Genomic DNA, 12,378 nt, shown 5'->3' with positions numbered 1-12,378 from the left:
AGGAGATTGGAGAAGTATGTCGCATGGGTAATACAGTAATCATGGGTGACGTCAATCTGCACATAGACCGGGTAAACCTAATGAGCACTAATGTTGTGGAGTACGAGTTTCTGGAGTGTGTTAGAGCTGGTTTTCCAGAGCAGTGTGTTGAGGAACCGACTAGAAAAAACTACAGGATCATAACACCATGTTCCTATGTTTCTAAGCAGGCCAGGATTTGCTCCTGGAAGTATTGAATCGTGAGAAAGATAGTAATAGACTTCAAGAAGACTTAGGCTGATGGAATGGACGAAGAAGTGGCGGATGAAATTTAATGCAGAAAAGTGTGAAGTGATTCATTTTGGTACGAAGAGGAGACAATATAAAATAAAGGGTACAATTCTAAAGTGGGTGCAGGAGCTGAAAAATCTGGATTGTAAGTACACAAATCATTGAAAGTGGCTGGACAAGTTGAGAAAGTGGTTGATAAAGCATACCGAAACCTGGGCTTTATAAACTGGAGAATAGACGATAAAAGCAAGAAAGTTATGCTAAACCTGTGTAAGACCCTGCTTGAGTCTCAACTGGAGTATTGTGTCCAATTCTGGGCACTACACATTAGGAAGGATGTGAAGGCATTAGAGAGCATGCAGAAAAGATTCATGAAAATGGTTCTGGGGATGAGGAGCTTTAGTTATGTACACAGATTATAGAAGTGGGGGAAATTTTCCCAAATGGTGGAAGGGCTGAGAACCAGAGAGCACTGATTTGAGGTGATTGGTAAAAGAAGCAATGGCCATATCAGGGAAAACTTTTTTACACAGTATATGGTTAGCATATGGAATGCACTGCCTTTCAGTATGCGTGGAAGCAGATTGAACCATGGCTTTCAAAGAGCATTGGACAAGCCACAAGATTTACAAGGCTATGGAGAATGGCCAGGGAGTGAGATTAGGTGACTTGCTCTTCCAGAGAGCCAGCAATGGGCTGAATGGCCTCCGTCTGTGCTGCAACCATTCCATGATTCAATGATTCTAGTCATACAAGAACACAAGAAAAAGGAGCAGAAGTAGACAAGATGGCCCATCGAGCCTGCCTCACCATTCAATAGGATCATGGCAGAACTTGGGCTTCAATTCGACTTTCCTGCCCGCTCCCCATATCCCTTGATTCCCTGTGAGACCAAAAATCTATCTATCCAGCCTTAAATTTATTAAATTATGGAGCATCCACAGCCCTCTGGAGTAGAGAATTCCAAAGATTCATAACCCTTTGAGTGTAGTAATTTCTCCTCATCTCAGTCCTTAATGATTGGCCCCTTATCCTGAGACTGTGCCCCTGCATTCTAAATTCCCTGTCCAGCTTCTACTCTATCAAGCCCTTTCAGAATATTATATGTCTCAATTCGATCGTCTCTCATTCTTTTTAGCTCCAGAGAATAGAGGCCCAATTTACTCAGCCTCTCATCATTGGACAACCCCCTCATCCCAGGAACAATTTAGTAAATCTTTGCTGCACTCCCTCCAGTGCAACTATATCTTTTCTTAAATGTGGAGACCAAAACTGCACACAGTATTCCAGGTGTGGTCTCACCAAAACCCTGTCCAGTTTTAGTCAGACTTCTTTATTCCTTTGCAATAAAGGCCAACATGCCATTTGTCTTCCTAATAGCCTACTACACCTGCATGTTAACTTTGTGTGTTCCTTACATAAGTACCTCCAAGTCTCTCTGAACATCAATACTTACCAGTTTCACACTTTTCAAAACATATTCTGCTTTTCTATTTTTACGACCAAAGTGAACAACTTCACACTTCCCTACATTATACTCCATTTGCCATCTTGTTGCCCTCTCATTTAGTAATGGGGAATGACCAAGAGCAGCTAGGTAGTAAAAATAGGGGCACATCTAGACAATAGTGATCTCAATATAATATACTTTTAAATCATAACTGAGAACAACAAAGACCATGATAGTAGATTGGAGATGAGCTGCATTTGGGAGACAGAATAAAACTTGGAAAAATTAATTCAACAACAAAGATGTGTATCAACAATAGGAAATGTTAAAAGAATGTTCAAGAGAGTCCAGGAAAATATATTCCGCAGAAAAACAAAAACAAGTTAAACACATATGAGTAAAGGCACAAGGGAAAAATTCAAGGTAAGGAATGAGACGTACACTAAGTACATAGAAAACAAGGGTGAGGGGTGGTGGGGGATGAGGTGCAGGGGATTAGTCAGGACAAGGAAAAAAACAGAAATTAAGAGAGAGAGCAAAATTAAGTCGATGAAATAAAATTATCAAGGAACATCAAACAAAACAATATAATATCATACAGGCATGTAAATAAAAAAAGGAAAATTGGAATGGGAATAGGGCCACTTAATTATGAACCGGTAAAATAACAAGGGCAACAATCGTGAAATGACAGAAATATTAAACAATTAGTTTGCTTCATTATTTACCTGGGAGGAAGATTGAAGGAATCCTTGGAAAATTAGATGAGAAATGATGCAATTACATTTAAAAGAAAAAGATCAGAAATGTTTAATAACCTGATCAAACATTGTCAAAGGTGCTACCTTTTGGATGAGACATTAAACCGAGGCCCTGTTTGCTCTCTCAGATGGAGATAAAAGATCCCATGACACTATTTCAAACAAGTGCAACTGAGTTATCCTCAGTGTTCTGGACAATATTTATCCAGCAATCAACATCACAAAAACAGATTATCTGGTCATTATCATATTTGTTTGTGGAGCTTCCTGTACCACGTTTTCAACATTACAACAGTGACTACACTTCAAAAGTACTTCATTGGTTGTGCTTTAGTGCTTCAGTGCTTTAAGACGTCTGGTGGTTGTGAAAAGTGCTATATAAATGCAAGTATTTATTTTATATTGAGTCAGGAGACAAGTAGCTGCATGGCTAGATAGCTAGCTGCAAAACAGAAAGCACAGAGTAGGCATAAAGTGTAGATATTCAGAGTGACAGAAGGTGGGAAGTGATTGTTCCACAAGGGCCAATTCTGGGACCACTGTTGTTCATAATTTATATTAATGATTTAGACTTTGGAATCAATGCCAGAATTTCTAAATTTGTCAATGACACCAAATTGTGGGTGCAGAGGGTAGGTGGTGAAGTGTTTGGGGAGGGAAAGTCAATACTGAGGAGGACTGAAACAAATTACAAGAAGACATTAATAAACTTGCATAGTGGGCATATAATTGGTAAATAAATTTCAATATAAGTAATTGTGAGGAATTTCATCCTGGTACAAAAACTTGGACGTTATATATTACTTGGAATAAGGATGTAAATAGGATATTTAAGCAAAGGGACGTGGGAGATCAAATACACCAACTAATACAAATATCAATGCAGATTTATAAAGTTATCAAAAGGCAAACCATAACTTTAGGTTATAAAGGGATGGAATTGAAAAGTAAAGAAGTTATACTAAACCTCTATTGAACTTTGGTTGGTCCACACTTGGAGTACTGTTTTATCCATTCTGGTCAGCATTTTATCAAAAAGATATAGAAGCTCAGGAGAGGGTGAAAAAAGTTACACGAATGATACCTGAGGTAAGGGGTTATAATGATCCAAAAAGGCTTTACAGGCTGGGTCTTTTTTCTAGATAGGAGGAGGTTGAGGGGTGACCTAACAGAGGTTTTTAAATTATGAAAGGTTTTGATGGAGTAGACGCAGATAGACGATTTCCACTTGTGGGAAAGTGGAAAACTCTAGGCTATCAGTAGAACATAGTTACCAAGACATCAAACAGGGAATTCAGCAGAAACCTCTTTCTCCAGAATGTGGTGAGAATGAGGAACTCGCCGTCACAGGGAGTAGTTGGGATAACAGTATAGATATATTTAACGTAAAGCTAGATGAGCATATGGGATTAGAGGGTCATGCTGATAGAGTTAGATGAGACAAGATGGGAGGAGGCTCGAGTGGATCATAATGTCAGCATGGAGTGCTTGGGCCGAATGCCTGTTTCTGTGCTCTTTATTCTATATAATTCTAATATTCGCTCCAAGTGATAAATCGGCTGAAGCGATCGTCAATCTGATAATTGTGCCCTTGCCTTTAAATTATTTTCTTTGTTTGCTGAACATGGGATTTCTGTCACCAGCATTTTGTTTTATTCTCTTTAAACAATACCAGAAGTAGTTGTTCCACCATGGAGTGACAGCCGCATTGTCCCAGATTTTGTTTCTCTGGGTGACTAGATTCTTGATTCTGGAACACTTTCCTATCGAAAATGCATTCCTCGCGATTCCTACACTCAATCTGACCTTTCTAACAGCCTGGAATATAATAATTAACTTTAATCTACAAATTGTGTGTTGGCAATAATAGGTCAATCTTCTCTTCTTTGGCCTCCTTATCTCTCGAGACAATGGGTAAGCGCCTGGAGGTGGTCAGTGGTGTGTGGAGCAGCGCCTGGAGTGGCTATAAAGGCCAATTCTAGAGTGACAGACTCTTCCACAGGTGCTGCAGATAAAATTGGTTGTCAGGGCTGTGACACAGTTGGCTCTCCCCTTGCGCTTCTGTCTTTTTTCCTGCCAACTGCTAAGTCTCTTCGACTCGCCACACTTTAGCCCCGCCTTTATGGCTGCCCGCCAGCTCTGGCGATCACTGGTAACTGACTCCCACGACTTGTGATCAATGTCACAGGACTTCATGTCACTTTTGCAGACGTCTTTAAAGCGGAGACATGGACAGTCGGTGGGTCTGATACCAGTGACGAGCTCGCTGTACAATGTGTCTTTGGGGATCCTGCCATCTTCCATGCGGCCAAGCCATCTCAAGCGCCGCTGACTCAGTAGTGTGTATAAGCTGGGGATGTTGGCCACCTCGAGGACTTCTGTGTTGGAGATACGGTCCTGCCACCTGATGCCAAGTATTCTCCGGAGGCAGCGAAGATGGAATGAATTGAGACATTGCTCTTGGCTGACATACGTTGTCCAGGCCTCGCTGCCATAGAGGACAAAGGTCAATAATATTTATCAAATCAGTAAAATCTTTCTTTTCTCTTCATAGGAAAGGATTGAAGGGGTAAGATCAATCTGTTGGTTAAAATTGACAGAAACACGTTCTGTTATTATCCTCCTGTGCTCTTTTCTCATCTGTAGCCCAGAGATTCCATGTTCTGCAGTCACTGCTTCCGGCTTCAATGTCTCTGATAATAAAAGAGATGGAACAGGGGAAGGGTTTCTGGATCAGGACACGCGGTACACTGTCTCTGTAGTAAAGGATTATATCATAAATTATTTTCTCTGCTCTGCTATCTGAGATATTACCTGTACCATTTGACTGTCCTGCGTATGACAGTGTCTGCTGGAGGACAGGACTAACATTTATTGTCCATGTCTAGTTGTCCTGAAAAGGTGTTGCTGGACCTTCCCCTTGAACCACTACAATCCTTGTGATAATGTTCTCCCAGAATAGTGTCAGGTAACAAATTCCAGGACATGGTCACAGATAAAGGTATTATGTTCTCTGCTCCGACGTCCTAATCAATCTCTCCAAGAACCATCCATGTTTGTGTTTCACAGTTTCTGATTCCATTGACTCCCTCAATCTGATCAAATATTCCAGCAGTCACAGTTTGGGTGACCCGTCTCCTGGATCAGAAAATCCTGAAGGGAACTCCTCCAGTATTCAGGGTGGGGACATTTTCACTTCCAACCATCTCCTTTCCAGGTGTCACGTCCTCTACCATCTAAAACCAACAACTAAAGATATCAACGCGGTAAAATGACACTGCCAAGGAGCCGGAGTACTGGAGAGTGATTTTAGTTCCAAAAAAATCTAGAAATACTTGGATTTGAAACGAAATCATACCAATCGCACCCAGAATGAACCATCAGCTCATTGTATTTCCCCACACAGCTCTGTGGGTGGTGAAATATGAAATGTGTGTGCACTTTGAGTGGGTGATTCAGTGAAATCCCTGTGTCAATAAACTACCGCGACACCACATGGTCCAATCATTCCTTGCCTCTAACCTCACCGCAGCAGAAGACCACAACTGATCCATTTTCTCAACAAAACCCGGGTAGCTTCACTTATAATAATATCGTTTCTGAGCACTCAACGTTCGCATTTGGTTTCAGTGAAAATCATTATTTCTTCCCAGGTCCGGTTCCGGTTGATTATGATGATGTTGAGACTGGACCCTTTGACACTCAGGGTGGTCACTTGTTGCTGGATGATGGCCCTGGTGATCACTCCACTCTCGGTGAGTTAAATCTCTGACACTCCCACAGTCACCAGCCCTCTGTGTACTGGTTCTGTTTTGAATTCCACTCCAATCGGAGATGAATGGAATGATTACAGAATCTTTAACAACAGCAAAAGATATCAGAGTTTAGACTCCGGAAAATGACACTGCCAAGGAGCTGTAGTACTGGAGAATGATTTTAATTTCAAGAGATTGTAGAAATCCAATCGATTTGAAACAGAGCGTTATCCCTTGTACCCTCTGTTCTGTTGCCTTTTTAATAGTAGGCGTAGCCACGTTAATGGAAAAGACATAAAATAAAGGACGTAACAAATGTGAACTTACAGTAGCTCCAGGAGGTCTACAAATCTACTGTTTCATTGGATCTCACACTGCCCAGAGAGGGAACACAGGACCTGGTGTCGAGCTACCAGAAGTTTTGGCTGTTGTAGTTCTTGTTGTTTGCTGTGAGGAATTTGGCGTTCTCCACCCCCACTCCACCAAGCACCCTCCCTATGTTATCTTGGAGGTGGGGGTGGGGGCGGGGGCGAAAAATCATGTTGGTTGGCAGAGACACCATGCCCATCACCTACCCACCTCCAGATTATATCTATCAGTGGCTGGGGAGCTGGCAGGTGGCCTGGCCACCCTTGGGCTAATTAAGGCCCATAATGGCCACTTAATGGCATCTGCTTGCCACCACTGCTAACTTGGATGAAGGGACAGAAGGTATGGTTGCTATATTTGCTGATGACACAAAGATAGGTTGGAAAGTAATTTGTGAAGAGAACATAAGGGGGCTACAAAGGGGTATAGATTGGTTAAGTGAGTGGGCAAAGACCTGGCAAATGGAATATATTGTGGGAAAATGTGAAATTGTCCATTTTGGCAGGAAGAATAAAAAAGAAGCATATTGTCTAAATGGTGAGAGATTTCAGAGCTCTGAGATGCAAAGGGATCTGGGTGTCCTAGTGCATGAATTGCAAAAGGTTAGTATGCAGATACAGCAAGTAATTCGAAAAGCTAACAGTTATTGTTTATTGCGAGGAGAATTGAATACCGAAATAGGGAGGTTATGCTTCAGCTATACAGGGCATTGGTGAGACAACATCTGGAGTACTGTGTACAGTATTGATCTTCTTATTTAAGGAAGGATATAAATGTTTTGGAAGAAGTTCAGAGAAGGTTTATTAGACTAATGGGTGGGTTGTCTTATGAGGAAAGGTATGATAGGCCAGGTTTGTATCTGCTGGAGTCCAGAAGAGTAAGAGGTGACTTGATTGAAACATAAGATTCTGAGGGGTCTTGACAGGGTGGATGTGGAAAGGATGTTTCCCCTTGTGGGAGAATCTAGAACGAGGGGTTACTGTTTGAAAATAAGGGGTTGCCCATTTAAGACAGAAATGAGGAGAATTTTTTTTTCTTTCAGAGGGCCGTGAGTCTTGAGAACTCTCTTCCTCGAAAGGTGGTGGAAGCAAAGTCTTTGAATATTTCTAAGGCAGATGGATTCTTGATAAACAAGGGGGTGAAAGGTTATTGGGGTAGGTGGGAATGTGGAGTTGAGGTTACAATCAGATCAGCCATGATCTTGTTGAATGGTGGAGCAGGCTCAAGGGGCCAAGTGGCCTACTCCTGCTTCACATTCATATGTATGTTTGTGCATCTGTATTCTTGGATATGAGATGTACCTTGTCTGCTGTCACCCAGTTAGAAAACACAGCACGTCGCTGGGAATAGAAAACATTCTTTCCCATTCACAGATCAACAAAGGACATCCCCTTCACATTTTGACACACATATATATGACCTGAACTGATTCCAATTTCATTAAATGCATTACTTTCTCTCACCCTGATCATTACCCCTTGAAAGGACCTCATCTGCATTCTTAAATCCAAGGGATGCAGACTTGAGGGATATGGCAGACAACTGATTTAGCCATTCACCACCAGATCTGGCTGGACCACAGAAAACACTATCGGGTCCTGTTCTCATCTGCTAAAACTGCCAACTATTCCAAGATTATCCTGTATTGCAAAGATAACCTCTAGCTTCTTTTCTCTGCTGCAAACTGTCTTCTCAAACTTATTTCCCCTGTATCCTCCATCCTCATCTCCAAAATTAAGGGCGATTAGCTCATGGATGATGTGGTCACTAAGATTGAGACCATCTGCTCAGCTGCCTCGGCCAATTCCCTCTCTTCCCATAGCCCACTGGACCAAATGTTCGTTAAAGTTCCCCTTCTGCCCTAGCCCTCAACTTGCATCATTCTCTAGTATCTCTCCTATCTCCCTTTACGCCCTTTCCAAGCTCCTCTTGTGCCTGAGAGCAATCTCCTGCTCCCTTGACACTATTCCCATTACACCATTGGCCACCAAATTCACTTCCTGATCCTAATGTCAGGTGATATTGTAAATGGAACAAACCTGGGAGCGGGCTATTTTAGACCTGGTGATGTGGAATAAGACAGGATTAATAAGTGACCCCATAGCAAATGATCCTCTAGGCAAGAACAAGAATGATGATAACATGGTAGACTTTCACATTCAGTTTGAGGGGGAGAGGGTTGGGTCTGAAACTAGTGTCTTAAACTTGATTAAAGGTGATTACATGGGTATGAAGACAGAGTTGGCTAAAGTGGACTGGGAAAATATGTTTAAAGGTAAGAGAGTAGCGAAGCAGCGGCAGACAAATAAGGAGATGGTTCATCACTCTCAAGAAAGATACATTCCATCGAGAAAGAAAGACTCTATGAGAAGAATGCACCATCTAAGGAAGTAAGATGGTAAAAAATTAAAAGAAAATGCAAACAATGCTCCGAAGATTGGTGGCAGGCCAGAAGATTGGGAACATTTTAGAAACCAGCAGAGGATGACAAAAAATTCGAAAGGGAGAAATTAGAGTAAGTGAGTAAACTAGTAAGAAAAGTAAAAACAGACAGTAATAGTTTCTACAAATATATCAAAAGAAAGAGAGTAGCTAAATTAAATGTTGATCCCTTCGAGGATGAGACTGGAATTAATGATGGGAAACAAGGAAATGGCAGACACATTGAACAAGTATTTTGTATCTGTTTTCATGGGAGAAGACACAAAATGCAGTCCAAGAGTAGCAGAATGTTTAGAGGTAATAGGGAGGGAGGAACTTAAAGCAATCATTATCACTAGAGAAAAAGTACTAGGAAAACTAATGGGACTAAAAGCTGACAAGTCCCTCAACTATTTACAATCTATATTAATGATTTGGATGAAGTGACCAAGTGTATTATTGCCAAATTTGTAGATGACACAAAGATCGGTGAGAAAGCAAGTTTTGAGGAGGACAGAAAGTGTCAGCAAAGAGATATAGATAGGTTCTGTGAGTGGGCATAAATTTAGCAGATGGAGTATAATGTGGGAAAAATGTGGGATTGTCAACTTTGGCAGGAAAAATAGAAAAGCAGAATATTGTTTACATGGAGAGAGAGGCTGCAAAAAGCTATGGTACGGAGAGATCTAGGTGTCCTTGTTCATGAATCGCAAATAGTTAGCATGGAGGTACAGCATGTAATTTGGAAGGTAAATAGAATGTTGACATTTATTGTAAGAGGGATGGAGTATCAAAGTAGAGAAGTCTTGCTGTAACTGTACTGGGCTTTGGTGAGATGGCACCTAAAGTACTGCATACATTTTTGCTCTCCTTACTGAAGGAGAAATATGCTTGTGTTGGAAGCAATTCAGAGAAGGTTCACTAGGCTGATCCCTGGGTTGAAGGGGTTGTCCTATGACTATTAGTTGAGTAGGTTGGGCCTATACTCATTGGCGTTTAGAAGAATGAAAAGCTATCTTATTGAAATATATAAAATTCTGAGGAGGCTTGACAGGATAGATGGTGAAAGGTGTTTCCCTTTGTGGGAAAATCTAGAACCACGGGGCACAGTTTCAAAATAAGGTGTCTCCCTTTTAAGGCGGAGATGGGGAGGAATTTCTTCTCTCAAAGGGCTGTTAATCTTCGGAATTCTCTTCCCCAGGGAGAGGTGAAGGCTGGGTCATTGAATATGTTCAATGCTGAGTTAGATAGATTTTTGATCTACAAGGGAGTCAAGAGTTGTGAGGAGCAGGCAGAACTGTGGAGTTAAGGTCATAATCAGACTAGCTATGATATTATTAAATGGTGGATCAGGCTCAAGGGGATGAATAGCCTACGCCTGCATCTATTTCTTATGTAATAAGACAGAAAGTGCTGGAAATACTCTGTAGGTCCAGAAGCATCTGGAGAGAGAAACAGAGTTAATGTTTCAGGTCTGTGACCTTTCATCAGAACCTATTTCTTATGCTATGTTCTCTTGTCAGGTTCTCTCCCTCTTCCCTTTAAGTCTGCCATCATCATCATCTCTGTCCTCCAAAACACCCTTGACCCCGCTGTTCTAGCAACCTTCTGCCCCATCTCCAACATCCTTTTCCTCTCCAAAGTCCTTGGATGTGATTTTGCCTCCCAAATCCTTCCTGGAACTCCATCTTTGAATCCCTCCAATTTAGTTTCCACACCTGCCACTGTACCAAAACAGCACTTATCAAAGCCACAAATAAAATCCTCTGCTTTGTGACAAAGATAAACTGTCCTTCCTTATCCTTCTTGACCTGTCTACAGCCTTTGACATGCTTGACCACACCATCCTCCTCCAACTCTTCTCCACCATTGCCCAGCTGGATGGGACGACTCTCATCTGGTTCTATTGTTCGCTATCTAATCATCACCAGCAATGACGTCTCTTGCACCAATACCCTCCAAGAATCTATCATTGTTTCCCTTCTATTTCTCATCTACATGCTACCCCTCAGGGACATCATCTGAAAACAATGTGGCAGTTCTCACGCATATGCTGATGGCATCTAACTTTACCTCATCACCACCTCTCTCAGCTGCTCCACTGTCGTGCAATTATCAGACTGCTTGTTCAACATCCAGTACTGGAGGAGGAGAAATTTCCACCAATTAAATATTAGGAAGACTGAAAATGATGTCTTCAATGCCCACCACAAACTTCATTACCTGGCTATTGGCTCCATCCCTCTCCCTGGCAGCTGTCTGAGGCTGAGTCCAACTGTTTATAACCTTGGTGTCATATTGGACCCAGAGATCAGCTTCTAACCACATATTTGCACCATCTCTAAGATCACCGATTTCCAGCTCTGTAACATTGCTCAACTCCACCCTGCCTCATCTCCTCTGCTGCTGCAATCCTCATTAATGCCTTTGAAAAGCACCAGTGGATGGCCACCCACATTCTATCCTCCGTAAACTTGAGGTTATCCAAAGCTCTGCTGTCCATGTTCATACTCTCACCAAGATCTTTTCACCCATCATCACTGTGCTCGCAGATCTACACTAAATCCCAGTTGAGCAACAGCCCAGTTTTAAAATTCTCATCCTTGTTTTCAAATCCCTCCAAGGCCTCACGCTTCCCTATCTCTTTAACCTTCTTCAACCCTATAACCCTCCTTTAATTCTAGCCTCTTGATCATTCTTGATTCTAATTGCTCCATCATTGGTGGCCCTGACTTCAGTTGCCAAGGCCCTAACTCTGGAATTCCTTCCCTAAACCTCTCCACCTCCCTTTCCTCCTTTAAGACGTGCTTTAAAACTTACCTCTTTGACCAAGCTTTTGCCCATCTGCCCGATATCACCTTAAACTTTGCTTCTTAATTTCGCTCCTGTGAAGGCTTGGAACATTTTATTCCATTAAAGGTGCTATATAAATACAAGTTGTCATTCTTTCAGTCCCATTTTGACTCCATAATCTGTTTCTCCCCACAGCATGCAGCTCTCAGACCCGCAGTGAACCAGATTTACCGGTCCTTTCCACTCCTGGTAACAATGAGGATGGTCACTGTGACACATTCACAACCCCGGACATTCCACTGGCGATCAGCTGTGACAGTGTGGCTCAAAATTTAACATCTACATCAACCCGGTAGGAGTAATGTTACGTTATTTGTTCCACTGTTTGTGCTGCAGTGCTGAGAGTGTACTGTCCTGGGTAGTTTCTGCTGTATGATCATGGCCAAGAGTAGTCAACCCTTAGTGATACTGTAATACATTCTGAATAATGAAAAAGACTCCATTTGATTTGGTTGTCTGCTGGTTGGAATTGTTTGAATGGCCTCTCTCTCAAGGCTTT

The 12,378-nt window shown here is 41.9% G+C and overlaps 1 protein-coding gene across 1 annotated transcript in view; it reads left to right on the top strand.

The window, feature by feature from the left end:
* LOC137357151 (deleted in malignant brain tumors 1 protein-like) overlaps positions 1-12,378 on the top strand; it is a 42,164-nt gene that overhangs the window by 29,547 nt on the left and 239 nt on the right. The window contains exons 14-15 of the mRNA XM_068023251.1: positions 6,135-6,236; positions 12,015-12,171. Of these exons, the coding sequence (XP_067879352.1) occupies positions 6,135-6,236; positions 12,015-12,171 (259 nt within the window). The remainder of the gene's footprint in view (positions 1-6,134; positions 6,237-12,014; positions 12,172-12,378) is intronic.

The sequence above is a fragment of the Heterodontus francisci genome, chromosome 47, assembly GCF_036365525.1.
Source record: "Heterodontus francisci isolate sHetFra1 chromosome 47, sHetFra1.hap1, whole genome shotgun sequence".
Lineage (NCBI taxonomy): Eukaryota > Metazoa > Chordata > Chondrichthyes > Heterodontiformes > Heterodontidae > Heterodontus > Heterodontus francisci.
Note: the sequence above shows the minus strand (reverse complement) of the source record. Positions and strands in the feature narration are given on the sequence as shown.